This window comes from Molothrus aeneus, chromosome 6 (assembly GCF_037042795.1).
Source record: "Molothrus aeneus isolate 106 chromosome 6, BPBGC_Maene_1.0, whole genome shotgun sequence".
Classification (NCBI taxonomy): domain Eukaryota; kingdom Metazoa; phylum Chordata; class Aves; order Passeriformes; family Icteridae; genus Molothrus; species Molothrus aeneus.
The window spans coordinates 42922293-42939609 of record NC_089651.1 but is presented as its reverse complement, the minus strand read 5'-3'; the positions used below and the strand labels follow the sequence as shown (position 1 = coordinate 42939609).

The window sequence follows — 17317 nt, the reverse complement described above, 5'->3', positions numbered from 1 at the left end:
TGTGCCCACTGAGATGTTCCAGAAAGGGAAGGTTTGGAAGCAGGTTTTGCTGTGAGCTTAACAGCTCTGAGTTGTTCTGTATAGAATTTCAGTGGGTGAGTGAGCAATTCAGATTCGTCAAGGCTGCATTGTTAGGGGATTTCAGTGCCTCGGTATTTGTTGAAAGCACAAGCAGCACACTGCCGTCATGCATGCAGGAATAAGCAGCTGCATTTACACAAAAGTGTATATCAGGAACTGAGTTTTGAGGTGCAAAAAAGCAAATTTCAGCTAAGTTGTACTCTATAAGAAAGGACAATTACATGCAAACTACTTTATTTCCTCAGTTATTTTCAACATCATTTAGTACTACAGTATCATGTGTAGGATCATGTATGTCTGACCACTTTGGAAGCAGGTTGTGTGAGGACATCCTCACAGATATGTTTATATTTGGCCTTCTGAATATTGGTCTGGCTTTCTTTGTAACTTGAATTTTTCACTCTTCACAGCCAGTTCCAAGATGCTCAGCTCTCCACATGTAATTTAGTTTTATTAATATTTTTCTGTGAGGGAGAAGCACTAAAATTCATTCAGCTGGTTTGAAACTGATCACACAACAGGGGAGTGAAATGGAGGTGCTTAAATAACCATGGCTATATTTTTTCCCATGCAGATTAAAAGGTCAAAAAGCTTTAAAGTGATCATGTAGCTGGAGCTTTTGCATATCAGAAACCATAGCACATCCCTGACTTAGTTCCTGTGAGAACTAGAATAATCTCACCTGCCTAAAGCACTGCAGTGACTTCACTGAGGAGGGTTTTTTGTAAATCAGTTCCGTGGTTAATTGCCTCTGCATGGTTTTTAATATCAGTTTCTCCATGTTGCCTACCAACTACCACATATCACTTATTAGATCACAGCAGTTTTTCTTTTATAATTTTCTGGGTAGGTACTTACAGACTGATTGTTCCTGAATCTCCTGTAGAGCCGATTAAATAGGTTGAGCTTTTGTCTTTTGGTGTGTGGTAGAGTTTTTATTCCTTTAAATTGTTTTGACTCTTTTCTGAACAGTTCTCAATTTTTCTGTCTTCTGAATTCTAGACAAAAGATCAGGTTCCACCAGGAATCATGCAAGTGAAATTATTTCCCATCCCCTTCATGTTTTTCTCTTCCTAAATCCTATTATATTGGTTCTTTTAGTCTCAAGATCACATCAGAGATGATAATAATCCAAATCTTCTCCAGAATCACTGCTTCCAAAGGTGCCATCCATCCCATGATGTTGCCTACTTCCCTCTGACCCTCTTTACCTGAGGGAAACCCACGCACATTACCCCTAAGTACATACTACCGAACACACCATTTATGGTAAAACACCTTTACAGGCAACATTACATTGTACAATGTTACAAAATTAACAAAATTACTTCCATCTAAAAAAGTGTCTCCTACTGGCTCAGTGTAGCAAGAAAGGCTCCCTTTTGCCACTTCAGCAGAATTGCTGCTTGCAGGATATAGGAGGTCTGCTTTACATATCTTTTATCTGCTGCATCGTGCAAGTGCAGACATCTGAGGAATATATTCACTCAGCAGTGTAATCTGTTGGCATCTGCCCATCCTGGGCAGACAGGGCAATACCCCCTTTCCAGGTGGTCCCTTGTTAGGAAATGAATGAAGGAATGTAAATGAAAAGAACCAACCTGAACTTTCTCCTTCCCAAATTTAAGCTGAACTCCAGAGCTCTACTGAAGCTGGAAGCTGTTCAGTTGAGCTTATTGTCTGTCTTGCAGCTGCCTCAGCATGTACAGGTTCCAGCTGGGACCAACAGAGAATCACTGAAATGCTGTCAGGAATGCTGATCCAGTAGACTCTGTCCTGACCTGAAGTTCATATACTCTTATGAGAGCTCCTGTTCTCAAGATATTTTCAGCCTGCTTTACAGGTCAAAAAGACAATGAAGAAACAGTCAGACTTTGGTGTACCTATATAAAACTTATAGTTTACAAACTGCTGGAGTGGATAGCTGCTGCAGGCAGGATCCTTGTTCTTCCAACCAAATCAAAAGTAAAGCTGGTCTTGGCTGAAAAGAGAGTTGCTTTGTCTGCTTGACGTTGTTTCCTCAATTTCTGTACCCAAGCATGACAGTAAATAAGAAGGGAAATAAGAAGGTAAGAAGGGAAATAAGATAACAATAGATCTTTTTTCTTTTTTTTTCCCGTCAAAGATCATTGAGAAAAGGGTCTTACCTATCACAAAAGCAACCAGAACTTTTCAGTTTGGACAGTGAGACTTGGGTGTGGATTATAAAATCTGCGTACTCTAGAGCTACACTTACATACAGAGACTCAATGCTGAGAGCAAAAAGTTGGGGAAAGCATATAGGATTCCAGTAGCTGCTTTCCTGTTCAACTCTACCCTATCTTTACAGAGGATAATGCAACCAATGTTATCTGTATTTATTCTTTGTGTTGGGAAAGTGTTGCCACTTCCATTTAATGACTTTCTAATGGTTCCCACTGTAGCCTGCTTTGCTGGAGAAGGAGATAAAATACGTAGAATTGGTTGAAATTGCAAACTGTCCACTCAACATCCTTCATCAGCCACGCTTCCTATGAAATTACTATAGCCAGGGACCTCCCGTGTTTTCCCAACACGGAGATTTCTGGTGGACCCTGAAGGATGCCAGTTCCAGGCACGCAATGCTTTTAACGTGTTTGGTGCATGTTATTTTGATCTAGTTCAAATTCTGTAATTAGCGCCCAGGCTTGTCAGTACAAGCCGGTCCTGCGGAGCAGCCTGTGGCGAAGGCCAGCCCGCAGTGAGCGCCGCGCACCCCGGTACTGCACGGCCCTGCCCTCCGCGGGCCCGGCACGGCCACCCAGCCCCGGCCTCCTGCCCTGCCCTCCGCGGGCCCGGCACGGCCACCCAGCCCCGGCCTCCTGCCCTGCCCTCCGCGGGCCCGACACGGCCACCCAGCCCCGGCCTCCTGCCCTGCCCTCCGCGGGCCCGGCACGGCCACCCAGCCCCAGGCTCCTGCCCTGCCCTCCGCGGGCCCGGCACGGCCACCCAGCCCCGGCCTCCTGCCCTGCCCTCCGCGGGCCCGGCACGGCCACCCAGCCCCGGCCTCCTGCCCTGCCCTCCGCGGGCCCGGCACGGCCACCCAGCCCCGGGCTCCCCGCGCAGCTCCGGCGGCCGGGCAGGGCAGGGCAGGCCGGCGGGCAGGGCAGGCCGCTCGCCCCGCTGCTATGGCAACAGGCCGGGAATGCCTCTGGCTCAGCTGCCCCGCTCTCCGCTCCGAAGCGCCTGCTCTGCCGACAGCTCCATTGTCTGCCGGACAGTGGTCTTTCCATCGGCTTCCAGCGAAATGGCCTCTCCCCGAAGACAAAAGGCTCGGCACAAAGAGATTGAACAGGGCTGAAAGTTTAAAGGGGAAAAAGAAAATCCCCTTAATTTGTGTTTTAACTGTAGGGGAGAGAGGAGAAAAATAATTCTGGCTTCTCTAAGTGATAGTTGGTCATAAAGAAAAGGGGTCATAACTAGGTTTTGTTGGGATTTGGTAATTGCTTCCTGATGCATCCTGAAACTATTCACAAGGAGGCTGGCTCACCCGCGGAACTGTGGCATGGTTTTTATCCCTGCACAGTCAGGCTGCTGCCAACTGACAACTGTTCAGATCATCTAATGAGAGATCTGGGTTTCAATTTGCTTTATGGGTGAACCATTTTTCATCTCCAAAATCATGAGAGTTAATCCCAGGAAACAGTTTTGTTTAGATCCAGCTCAGAGAACTCAAGTGCAGATTTGCCAAGTGTCAATAGATACCTTGTTTTCTAGAGTTTCCCCCTTATGTTGTGGTGTGGTGTTGATGGAGAAATTTAGGGGGGAGAATACTGCTGAGTTAGTAAATACAGGATTTAATCTTGCAAGTTGTCAGCATTTCTAGAGCATTAAAATTGTGGTTCAAATAAACACACTCCCAGTACATTCTCTTTTCTTGTCTCAAGCAGAAACATGCTTTCCTGAAGCCAGTGGGAAGGCAGAATTCTCCTTCATGACTTCAAGTGCTCATATGTGTGTTTCTGAACAAAGCTTACAAGAAATGCCATTCCATGTGAGAAGTTAAATTCAAACCTTTCCATAGGGTGCCTGTCCTTGTCCACATGACTGGTCTTTTTGTTTCTGCCATTTGACCTTGATGTGACCTAGATGAGTGGTACAAATCTTTAAACTGAAGAGATGCAGTGCAAAAGATCAGAATACATTATATTCCTAAATGAATTTAGATATTTCTTCCAGACTTATTAACCTAGTGGAAGTCTGCTGGTGGTACTTTCTCATCTGACAGCTATTTCTGACATTTTATATAAGTCCTTTATCCAGATAGACCAGTGGATGAAAAAAAATTCTCTTGCCCCCATTTTCATAGCATACTGAAGCAATTTTGCAGCATTATCTCATGACAAAAAAACATCTCCTAGATCATGATCAGTTCTTGAAATGGTAGAATAGAATGCTCATCAGTGAACTGAGCAGTCATTCTTGTCCACAGCAATGTTGTTCTTCTTAGATAACTCCTGTCAATTTCCTCTGCTGTGTAAGATACTGCTTTTGAGTATTTTGGTTACGCATTAAGCGTTGCCCATTTATTTCTTGAATGTTCATTTGATCTTTTTGTAGGAGTACATTAAAATATATATTTTGTAACCTGAGTACCTTTTGTTTAAGCTCAGTGAAGTCCTCATCTTATTATCCCATGTTCCTCATTTCTCTAATCCCCGTTGTTTCCTTTGGGCAGACCTCAGTTCTTTCAGGACTCTTCTGCAAAATCTCACATGGCCCTTCAGAAAGCTGAGCTTTGTTTACAGGGCACAGCAGCTGTGGGGGCCCTGTTGTTTTCCTTCACATTGGTCACATTCTGTGCTCAGCTCTTGTCTCTCCGGCGCCGCCACCAAACCAGCTATGCAGTTTGGTGATAGAGGCAGTAAGGCTTCCTATCACACTGTCCGTACCTTTTTTTTCCTCCTCCTTAATCTTGTCCTGTACCCTGAAGAGATCTGTTAGGTCCCTTCCACATTTCCAGAATGTTGAAGTCTATTTTCACTTAGCTTTCTGTGGTGTATTTTGTACAGGAATTGTCCTGACACTGAGAAGAGCTCCACCCTATCCAGTCCTAGTACCCTGCCTAATTCCTACTTCTGGTGCCTCAGGACAAAAATTTCCAGGATTCCCTGTTCCTCCCCTCTCTGCATTCCCAACAAAGGAATGGTTAGCATCATTTGGGGATGAAATAGGGCACATAGGTAAGACTAGGTGGTGATGAGGGTTGCTAAAACTTATAAAATAAATCAGTTGTCTGAGAAGTTATTTGGGACTAGCATTCAGAAATTTGCACCTTGTGTTTTGCCTCCAGCCAGAATCATAGCTTGGATTGAAGATGCCTGTTAAAGATGGAAAGATGAGAATTTAAAATCAGCACAGAGGACTGAAATACAGGTTTCTTCTTCACTTCTCCCCACAGTGCTGTGATAACATAATGAGTTATATCTTTCCATTCTTCTTGTGTGGGTCATTTTTGCTTAAACTTTCACACTCAACAGAGTCCCATGCCTTTCTGTTCACTGTAATCACACCAACATGGTCCAAGGGAGGGAAGAAGAAATTGCTTGTTGGATCATTTCTAATTGGCTGCCTCTGTGGAGTGACCCTGAATAATCCTGTGTACCGTGGCAGCTACACACATACATACAAAAAGGAAAAACAAAACTCCAAATTACATAAGATAGGCAACAGCCCAGTATTTGGTTCTGTTGATTTCCTGCAATTGTGAATAGCTGCACAACAGCTGGGATTTTATGGTGGGAGCCTGGACTGGTTGTGCTAAGGGAGTCTCAGGCCTGGAGCAGATGAGTGTAGAAAAGGGGGAATGGCCTCATCAATCACAGCAATATATCGTAAAACGAGCCAGTCTGTCATAGCAGCCTCCCAGGCTGGTGGACAGCTGCCTGAGGCTGGAGATGACATGCTGATAACACCACAGGATGATAACAAGACTCTCAGACTTGGGCAGAGGGCTGTATAGCAGGACAATTAATTAAAACGTATTTGGATGAATAAGCTGGAAAGTTTTCTGTCTTCCATCCTCTTTGGGAGTCCTTTTTTTTTATGTGTACAATGGGTGAGCTGGGTCAATTCTGTTATTTTTTAAAGTTGGCTGAAGTTGTTGATGGTAGGTTGTGCTCATCAGACTGGCAGGGCAAGCACAAACTGTGACAGCGCAGCCATGCTTTTCATAATACCCTCCAAGACAACCCCTGTAGCATCACTTTTTTTTGAATGGGCAAAAACTGAGATCAGTGTCACTGTAAAGGAGGCTGGAGTTAGGTTACCATTAGTGGGAATATTTCTTCCTACTATTCTGTCTCTGAATTGTCTTGCTCACATATATCCAAAACACATCTTTAAAGGCCTCAAGAGGTGAAAACCAGCAATGCAGCATCCTGACTCAACCCTGCAACCACCTTAGCAACAGCCCAATATGAATTTTGAAGACAATAACAGAACAGTAACCAAATAAAGTGGTGCCTATCTCACTGTAAGAAGCATGTTTCACAATCTATTACTGCAAGCATTTGCTTTCCAAGGTCTTGGTAAACCTTTTTCACTTACCTCCAGTATTTTTTGGTAGAATCCTCCTTGCCTCTAAATAGTGTGGACAGTACCCTGTTTCTTAGCCTGTGGGAGGAGCAAACAGGATGAAACAAAAGCCCAGCATTTCTCCTTGCAGTTCACAGCCAGTCCAGTATGTAAGCATTGAGCCTTAGCTGTTTACTCCAGTCTCTCCACCTTTCTCTTTGTTTTCATCCAGATACACTTGCTTGCAATGGCCAGTGCACAAAGAACTACCTTGACACACATAAGTTAAGTTTTGCTCCGCCAAGAGCCACAGCTTCTACTCTCTACAATTGTTTTATTCTCTACAGGAGCTTCCTTGCTTATTCCCTTTATCCTTTATGGCTCCTAGAAAACTCACAGGCTTTCACATGACTTATGATAGCCTATTTATCAAACACACATGACAACAACCATTAACACTTCCCATTACATCAGTATTTTTGTTTTGCTACAGAGAGAAAACTTGTGGAGCAGAGGCCATAAATTGCTAGCTGATGGTCACTTAGACAGTCACATGGTTCAGATTAGCACCTAAGACTTTTGCAGCCCATTTCTGTGTCATATCCTTTGCATCATCTTGCTTCTCAGGCACCTTTAATTACTATTTTTTTTATTGAGGGTGTGGATGGATGTTGAACTGGCAGGTGCATCTTCAGTGATATCTATGTGGGTCAGGCATTGCATGTAGATCATGTCCTTTTTGTTTTATCACACTACTTCCAGCCAGTTACCTTCAGTCCTTTGTGTTATGTGTCAAAAATCCCACCAAAATTAAAAAAAAAACCAAACAAATTCAGATGCATGTGGCTTTGTTACTGCTCTTCTCACGTTTTCACTGAGCACCTCACCTCTTAGCTCATAAAACTTCCCTGTAGCCTGGAGCTCACATCTGCTTTGAGGCAAGAACTGGCCAAACTGGCTACTCTTATGCAGTTACATGGCTTTGTCTGCATTTTAAACAGAAAATGTTTGCATTACAAGCTACAGGCGTGAAAAGTATTAGCATTAGGCAAAAGTTGAGCACTGCTATCTTCTGTAATCTATAGCTATATATCAGCTGTGTTGTCTGTGAAACATATTTATCTCCACAGTTCACCAGGTAACTAAATTATTAAAATACACGACTGAAATTGAAGTTTCCACAGAATCTTCCATTAGAAATTTCTAAATGGGTCTTTGGGCTTGTTTTAAATATCAGCAGTGACAAACTTGTAAATCATTTTGATAGTGCTCAGGGTGAAGGTAGTGTATAAATATGAGATTACCTCTTGACCACATGACCTGAGATATGCAGACAAATCTGGCAGACAGGATGTGAGCTGCTGACTTGATATGATATAAAACTTGATCCTGGGAAATGCCTTGGGCACAGAAATGAGGAAGTTATTGCTTCTATTTTTAAATGTTGTGAGGAGCCAGTAGTGTTTGCAGTAGTGTTTTTGAAGATGTAAAATATCCTGTCTCTTTCTAAATGATGTGCAGTGTTTATTTTTGTAAGCAGTGGATTGAACAGTGGTACAGGCTTATTCAACATCCCTATGTATTGACTTGTCTTTTTATGTTAAAGAATTAGCACAAGACTGAGCAGATAGTTGGAGTGACACTGGTTTCAGCCATGCATGAAGTGTCCACCTAGGAATCAGAGAACCAGTTATTTTGCATTGACTACCAAGTTGTCATCAGCTGATGACATTTGTGGTCACTGCCAGTACAGTTTCTGAACTGATGGACTGGCAATAGCAAGCCCAGAGTGCCACTTAACACACATGATAGTCTCCTGCCTTGGATTTTCCTATAGCTATGGGAACATTTCTCACATTTATTCAGCAGGGCCAGACCCCACACCTATGCAGTACTGCAGCAGCCATTTGAATCCATAACTCAAGGCATGAGGCCATAGTGTGTTACTTTGCTATCAAAGGTTATGCTTCTCAGTAGGACCCTAGATTCTGAGGGGATGCAGTAGCTGGCACATTTCCACCTGCAGTCTGGCACTGCAAATAAGAGACTTGTTCCCTGTGGTATTACCTCAGGTACTCAAGACAAAACTAACAAGGTCTGAAAACCTTGGTATTTTGTTACTGGTTCACCATATATTGCTTGAAAAGTTACAGCATAATGAAGTAATGTGTTGTCTGTGTATGAGAGATTTAAGTGATTGCCTTTTGCAGAATAGAACTTGTTCAATGGATGGTAGCATCAGCTCCTCCAAGATGGATTGGGATTATCTTTGCATTTATAGGGCTGGCTGCAGATTTATCCTGCTTGCCAGATACCAATTTCATGAAGCACCCTAGGCTTTCAGACACATTTCTCTTTCCTTATTCACTCTAATTTCTTCATGAGGTCAATAGTCCCATCTCAGTGGCAGTTCCACTGTTGAAGGATATGTTGTATGTACTGTGGATTAAAATCAGAGAGAGAAGCAGATATCTGTGGAGAGAAGCAAAGTCCAAAGTACATTGAGGAAAACTATCTTCATTTATCTTTGCCAAAGTACCTTTAAAGAAACCACTTCTGAAAAATGTTGTGAATGTCTTGTTCTTCTTTGTTCCTTGAAAGATGAAGTAGCGCGATTCATTCTTCTGCAGAGACTCTCTCCTTCTCTTATTGATCTCTCTGCTGAAACAGGTTCATTTGGTGTTTTCCAACTCTGCTCTGTCCCTTCACACACAGGCTTTGCCTTGCCTACCCAAACTGGGAGTGTAAGTATTCCTGTGGCAGTAGCAATGACTAAGTCTAGGGTGTAGTCACTGTCTTGGTAATCTCTGGACTGAGCACACCTTGCTGAGGGCTCAGTTAGATGACATAGTGGGAAAAATATGTCAGTCATATCTGTGCCATGCCTTCAGGGGTAGAAATGAAGGTGCTTTGTAATGAATCATGTAGGCATGCTTACTTGTTAAGACAATTACTTTATGAATATACCTGTTTGTTTAATAGAAATAAGTTCTCAGGTAGAAGGAGGAGGTTTTAATCTTTTCTCCACCACTTAGGTGAGATCTGTTCACAACTTGAATCTAATTATAAGCAAATAGTATTATGTCACATGTAGCATGTGAATTCTTTGAACAGGCATAGTGTTGTCTAAATCTTGTAAAAATCTTGAACACTTCTTACAATTATATTAGTGTTAATGTACCACCTTCTGGCCAGCTAATAGAAACACATGAACTGATCTTCAGGAGCTTTCCTGATCTGTGGCTCTCAAATGGGCTAAATAAAAAGCCTCTTTTTCTATAGTAGCTCTGGGATCCATTCACTACCATTGTGTTACACAAGAGAAGAACTCCACTCTTTTAAGTATGTAAAGAGAACAAAAAGTGTTTACCTCAATTTCTTTTTAGAGTAGCCATACTTATTGAAAAAAAAAAAAAAAAAAAAAAAACAACAGCAACAAAGAAAGCTATGTTTAAGTGATAAGCAGTGCTTTCACTTGGAGCATGAAATGTTTTCTAGCTATGACTAGGAGAATTTTATTCCCTTTAAAAGTAACTGTCTCTTACATGTAATTCCTGCCTGATGTAAAGATGTAACAGTTTATTCAAGATACTAACAGCCTTGTCCATTATTTTTATGAACTATTGGAGTCTACTTACATGAGTTTGGAGTCTACTGTTCAAATGATAAATTGGTATGAATTGGAGACACAGGCACTTACACTTTAAAGCTGTATATCTCTCTTTGCTGCAGTGTTCTGGTAATTTTTTGATAGGCTGTGTGGTTGTTCTTGATAGTAATTCTGTCTAGGATTATTAGTACACTAACTTCCAAGTGTTTACAGGCTAAAAAGTAGGCAGTAGATCTGGAAAGAGCATTTTCTGAAGATGGATATGTTCTGCACAAATATAATTTATCAGTTTTGTGTACAATGTGTTACAGATGCTTGGGGTTTTTTAAGACTAGCCAGACACGTTCTGATTTCTTAGGACACTGCGGAATACGTAAGGAACTTCTGTAAAACTGTAGTTGCAGCCAAGAGAATGTTCACTGTACACAGACTATGAATTGCTGAAATATATTTTCAGTTATTCCATACCATATCTGACACGCTGGTGGTACAGAATATTTTTTTTTGAACCAGAGTTTTAACTACTCAATAAACATAACACAATAAAAATACTGAGTGTTTTTAAATTAAATCACTCAAGAAAGTTCTATGTTACAAACTAATTTTGTTATCTTGAACATTTTCTTTATTCATGGAAGAGTGAAAAGGCTCTGATTGAATTAATTAGTTTCTCCAGTTGAATAAAGATAAACAGAGAAGAGGAAAATGATTGATAGCTTCCTGCATAGTGCAATGAGACTTACAGCTGCAACTACTGCTGTTCTGGTGCTATGAAACCAGTGTCTTAATGGTTAGTTCAGTCTTGTTTGTTGGGAAGATGCTCTTTTCCTTCTCCAAGCAGCAAGGGGTGGTGTGACTGGAGGGGACACCAGGCAAATAATTCTGGGCAGTGAAGCACTGTAAGCACAAATGCCTGAAAGGCAGTAGTCCTTCTTTCCCATAAACACAGACTTCTGTGTAGAAAGATAATTGTTAGAAAAAGTCAAAACACCAGTGGAAAAAGTCAACAAAAGCTTCTAGGGTCCTTAAAGATAGTATGTAGAGGATTGTCCTTTTCAACAGTTTTGCAATGCATGGCTAGTCTGTAAAAGCTGTCTGTTCTTGTTATTGCTTTGTATTGCTGTGGCTTGAAAAATAAATTGGTATCATTCACCTTCATATATAGTTCTCAATTGTAATAACCCTTAGAACTTGGTTGTTGTGTTTTGTCCTTAGATCAGAAAGTTGGGTAAACTTACTGGAATGAGAGGACCAGAATATCAAGTTAGCCAAGACATTATAATGAGCTCATGGCAGCACTTCAGCTAGCATGATTATTCCCTATTTCATATTCTAAATGGTAGCTGAAATAAAAATTCAAATTGTCTGTTATGGTTGAGGCAGAATGGAAATCAAGCTCATCTGTTTTAGGAACTGGTGGCAATTTAAATAATGACTTAAAATAGTTTGGTGGTGTTGTTGCTGTAAATTAGACTCAAATCACAGGTGTACAGTTATACCACAGTGCTACATTTCACATTTACTTCTTGCTTGTACTGAAGAACAGTGACTTGTGTAAACATGGGATGTCTGGGAGAAGCAAAAAGCACAAATGCCAGCACTGCTGTGTCATGTAGAACAAACATGGTGCAGTTACAGAGTATAATTTCATGCTGGCTGCTCATTTTTTAGAGCTTTCTGATTCATTAGCTCAGTAGGAAGAAAATGGAAAGAAGATCATTGCATTTCTTAACACTGAGAATTTGTGCTCATTTTGGAAAACACCTTATTACCACTACAGCAATTCTGGGAAGAGCTGGGGCTGAAATAGTGCACTGTGAAGGAAGTGTATTGGCAGAGCCTGAGACTAGGAAAATAGCATTCAAAGGTGCCATGTCCTGAGAGAGGATGAGGACAGCTTCCACAACATAAGTTAAAACCATGTTTTTCCTTATCCTAACATATATCCCTAGATCACAGCTTCCCCAAGAGATGTTCCAGAGACATCCAAGGACTGTCAGAGTCTTGCATGCTGGGTACGACAAAGAGTCTCTTTGCTGAACACATCCTGGGGAAAAATCACACCTGGGCACCTTTTGTAGTTCCATCACCATACCCCATGTGCTTTTGTGGTAATGGCACATGCACAGACAAGTATTTGGGACAGATTGCAGATGCGCTCTTCCTCAATGTTCATTCCTCTTCCTACTGGATTATTCTCTGAAGCAAAGGGTATGGGGAGAGAAAAAGGAGGAAAATTGTAACAAGAGTGAGGGAACATTCCAGGCAAATAACAGAAGATAACTGTAGAGAAGAAATGCATCCTGAAAGTTTAGAGAGGGAAGTTTTAAAAAATCACCATGACATGTGGTTTCTCCTTTAGGTCATTATGTTGGGATGAGATCAGTACAATCATTGCTGTCATTCCTTTAATATGTCTTTATGGATTTCTTTTCTGTGTTCAACTGTGTATCTTTTAATTAATTCTTGTCAGACTCCTCAGCACTTAAGCCAAGTCTTTTGACTATCTTATTCTTGCCCAACATGTGAATAGGCCTTCCTTGAGCATGCAGACTCTGAGGGTTTTTTTGAGGAGTGAACTAGGTAATTCCAGAATAATTAGCTGAAATTTCCTCCCCTCCCCTCTTTTTTTTAAAGACAACTCCTCATCTCTCCAGGAAGATGAAGAGATAGATATGGAGGCTGTCAACTGTCAGCTGAACAACACCTCCATGAATGGCCATTCATCTACCCCAACCACAGTTCGCTTTCCCAGCTGGGTGACTTTTGATGACAATGAAGTCAGTTTTGCACCACAGAGCCTTTCTCCCTTGAAAACAGATACCCCGCCTGCAGAAACACAGGCTCCAGATGTTAACTTTAATCTCACTACATCTTTAAAGAAAAGAGAGCGTCCTAAAAGTACATTGGGAGACCTCTCCAAAATTCAAAAACTAGATCTCTCTTCTTTAACCAAGTTGCCTTCTGTTGAAACACCACCGTGGAGTGCTACTAATCCCTTTCTCGATGAATCTCTTCGAGATGTCCAACCCTCACCCATCAATCCATTCAGCTCATTCTTTGAGGAGCAAGAGAGGCGTTCCAAAAGCTCTTCTGTCTCCAGTGCTCCAGGCAAAAGCCAAAGAGACTCTCTCATTATTCTCCATCAAGAGCCTGATACTGTCAATTTCCATGAGGCAAACAAGACTGTAACACACACAGCTGTTGTAGAGCAGCTCAAACAGCTCCAGATTGGAGATCCAGATGGTGTGAGCAGTTCTACCTTGCCTGATGATGACCCCATGATGCCATATGATCTGGATGCAGCTTTATTTAACCTGGCACCAGCTCAGCCAAAGGATGGATGGCCAATGATGCTGAGGATCCCAGAGAAGAAGAACATTATGTCATCGAGGCACTGGGGACCAATATACGTTAAGCTGACTAACAGTGGATGTATACAGCTTTTTTATGAGAAGGGACTAGAGAAGCCTTTTCGGGAGCTCAAACTTGAAATCAATCATGAGATTTCAGAGCGCAAGCTGCAGAACTACGATGAGAATGGAAGGATACACAGTGTGCGGTTGGATCGCACAACATACAAGGAGAAAAAGAAGTATCAGCCTAAACCAGCCATTGCACACACTGCGGAGAGAGAACAAATTATCAAGCTTGGCACTACAGATTATGAAGACTTCCTTAGCTTCATTACTGCTGTGCAAGACACACTGATGAACTTGCCAGCTTCATCAACAGATCTGAGCACGGTGGGACTGAATTATCAAGAAGAAGAAATCACTGTGGATGTCAGGGATGAGTTTCATGGCATCTTGGCCAAGGGAGATAGTGTGATTCTCCAGCACAGTGTGCTGACTCATATCTATGTTCTCAGCTTCCTTTCTGGCCTTGCAGAATGCAGACTAGGCCTTAATGATATCCTGATCAAAGGGAATGAAATAGTTGCAAGGCAGGATATTATGCCCACTACTACCACTAAGTGGATTAAATTATACAGCTGCCGCTTCCATTCATGTGTGGATGAGGATGTGTTTAATAACTCCCGTATTATCCTGTTCAACCCCTTGGATGCCTGTCGGTTTGAACTGATGAGATTCAGGACTGTCTTTGCTGAGAAAACTTTGCCTTTTACTCTGAGGACAGCTGCCAGCATCAATGGTGCTGAGGTGGAGGTGCAGAGCTGGCTGATGATGTCCACGGGGTTCTCTTCCAACCATGACCCTTTAACTCAGGTCCCTTGTGAAAACGTGATGATCCGCTACCCCGTGCCAAGTGAGTGGGTGAAGAACTTCCGCAGGGAGAGTGTCCTGGGGGAGAAATCTTTGAAAGCCAAGGTGAACAAGGGAGCCACTTTTGGATCAACCAGTCTGTCTGGTTCTGAGCCAGTAATGAGAGTAACTTTGGGAACTGCCAAATACGAGCATGCCTTTAATTCCATCGTATGGAGGATAAACCGACTGCCTGACAAAAACTCAGGTGAGTGCCATATACCATCTCTGCAGGAATAAACTAAAACAAATTATGTTTTTTGAAAGATAAGAAATACTGAGTTTACATGGTGAGAGATATATCATCCTCTGTAGTATGCCAAAGTATTTGTCTGACCCTTCATTGTAATAGTTTTACATATACTACAAATATAGCTAATGATAAAAACAGTTTTAGGTTTTCTAGATGCAAAAATATGTATTCTGTCTCTTCCTGGGGTATTTAAAAGAGATAGTACTTAGGGAGATGGTTTAGTGATAGACTAGATTTGTGCTAGGTTAATGGTCGGACTTGATAATCCGAAAGATAATTTCCAGTAAATGGTTCTGTGATTCTCTGATTATGAAACCTAGGCATCAAACATCTGTGTGCTCAGTACTGTGATTGGAAGCAGAGCCTTTTCATGTAACTTGCAAAAGCAAGATTCTGTGCTATGGGATTGAATGACAGGATCAGATATATTGCTGTGCTCAAGCACATAGGATATCTTTTCCAAGCATACTGGGACAGTGCTACATATTTCAATGCATATGCCACAATTAATGCCTCTGAATTATCTGAAATGGGGATTGTAAGAGAACAGAAGACATTGCTCAACCATTAAAAAAAACAGACATTTCCAAATACCATTTTGTGGCTATGTTTCTGTGATCAGTGCAGACAGGGAATTACAGCTTAAACCTGAAGAGAGAATACCAACATTAAACCCACTTTATATTTCTATCCCAAGTCTTTGTATTTCTAGTAACGTATATGAAAATGATGTAGGCAAGCTACTGTTCCCTTTGGCCATTTCTGCCAGTCATTCTGTTTGCTGCCTGTCATCCATGGTGCACAATAAATCTGGACAACTCAGGTTTATTCTTAGTTGTAGTGAATTCTACTTCTTGACCTATCTGATCTAGAATTTTACAAATGAGATGGACTTTTCAGTATTAATGCTGTAGTAATGCATCTGGGTCACTGGGAGGGTTTCAGTGTTCCCTGAAGGAAAGTTCATTGTGGTACCAGACTTGGCACTCTCTATATGTTTTTCCTCAGTTTGAGTTAGGGTGTCAGCAAAACAGTGATCCAAATGTCCTAATCTTTTGGGTCACGTTTCAGCCCAAGGACACTATGGGTTACGCCACGGGTTACAACTTTGGAGGGATATCACTGACAAAAGGGAAGGCTCCAGGTTTGCTGTAGACTGAGGTGGAAGAAGACAGAGCTTGGAAACTTGAGAGAAATACAGCAGTGAAAAATTCACCCCAGGCTGTTTATGAGCAATAACATGCTTATGAAGAAAATTTCAGTATGCCATCTGCACGGGCTCTGGGAACGAGATGCTGTGAAGTTGAGCCTTCTGTGGTATCTTCTCTCCAAAGATCTCAGTGTACTATACAGACATCACAGCTGAGGAAACGAAAGCCCTCAGACTTTAACATAATCACAGAACATGCCAGTAGCAAACCAGGAGAAGAGGCAAACCCCTGTCTCTGCTGCCTCCTGCAAGGTGGTGCTGCCTTACTCATTGCTACTCTGAGGGAGATATTGATCTGTGCCTCTTGTTTCCTTCTTTCCCATTGTGACTCTTTATTGTATATACACTGTGACAGGGGGAAGGAAATACATTACAGATTTGTTGCTGCTGTTGGACCCCTGCCACAGAGCATCTATCCATCAGTGTCATCATGCAAAACGCAGGGCACTTGGTATTTGTTTACATCCTGAGAGGAAGAGAGTGTCCTCACCCCTCCGGTCAGATCAGATGTTATTTCAGGGAAAGGAAGAGCCTTGGAAGCACGGTCTTGGCCAAGACACATGAGGTATGTGAGAGGGAGGGAATCCCAGAGTGATGACAGGGCAGGCCGAGTAGTTTAAATCTGACCTTGCCCTTCAGGGACTATTTCTGTTTATTGGTGGTACTTCGTCCCATGGTTCTCCTTTCTCAAAGAATATGGCAAACAAAGAGGTGTATTAAGTGGCACTCAGAAGGATTCATTCCCACTCCCTCTTAGATTTGCCTGATGGACAACATATGCTTTTGCCCAAGTGATAGTCATATGGGATCTAACTACCAGCCTCGTGCACGTTGGGCTGTATCCAGCCCCATCTACAAGTCATATAATAACCCAACTTCATATATTTGCAAAGTTGTCATAAATGATGCAGTTCTCAAGCACTAAACACAAAACTATGAGTCCACTGACTCACACTTTATGCTCTCTTACTGTGATACCTGTAACTCACCCCTAAGAGCACTCTGGGTCTTCCATAAATATCTGGCCTGCTAATGACCTGCTTTGATGCCTGGGACTCCAGAGCAGGGGAGGAGTAGTGGCATCACATTGGAACTGAGGGAAGTGCTGCAGGTGGTCACAGCCTGCAGCTCCACCTACCTCCAGAGGCCACACAACAGGTCCACACCACTTGGGGCATATGCATTGCATGTGCTCCAGCACACGTGCCTGTCTGCCAGACATGCTCACAGGAGTATGTATGTAGGCACACATTTTGGGACTTTCCACACTCTGACACACAGTCCCTTGCAAACACAATCCCAGAACTCCAGAGGTCTCCAGATAGCCAGCTGGGCCTCCTGTGCTTCACTCCATTCCCTGAATG

The 17317-nt window shown here is 42.3% G+C and overlaps 1 protein-coding gene across 5 annotated transcripts in view; it reads left to right on the top strand.

Annotated features, from left to right (window-relative positions):
- Positions 1 to 17317, top strand: part of STON2 (stonin 2) — a 75531-nt gene that overhangs the window by 48799 nt on the left and 9415 nt on the right. For all 5 annotated transcript variants that reach the window (XM_066551231.1, XM_066551233.1, XM_066551228.1 and 2 more), the window contains exon 5: positions 12863 to 14698. In XM_066551231.1, coding sequence (XP_066407328.1) covers positions 12863 to 14698 — 1836 coding nt within the window. The remainder of the gene's footprint in view (positions 1 to 12862; positions 14699 to 17317) is intronic.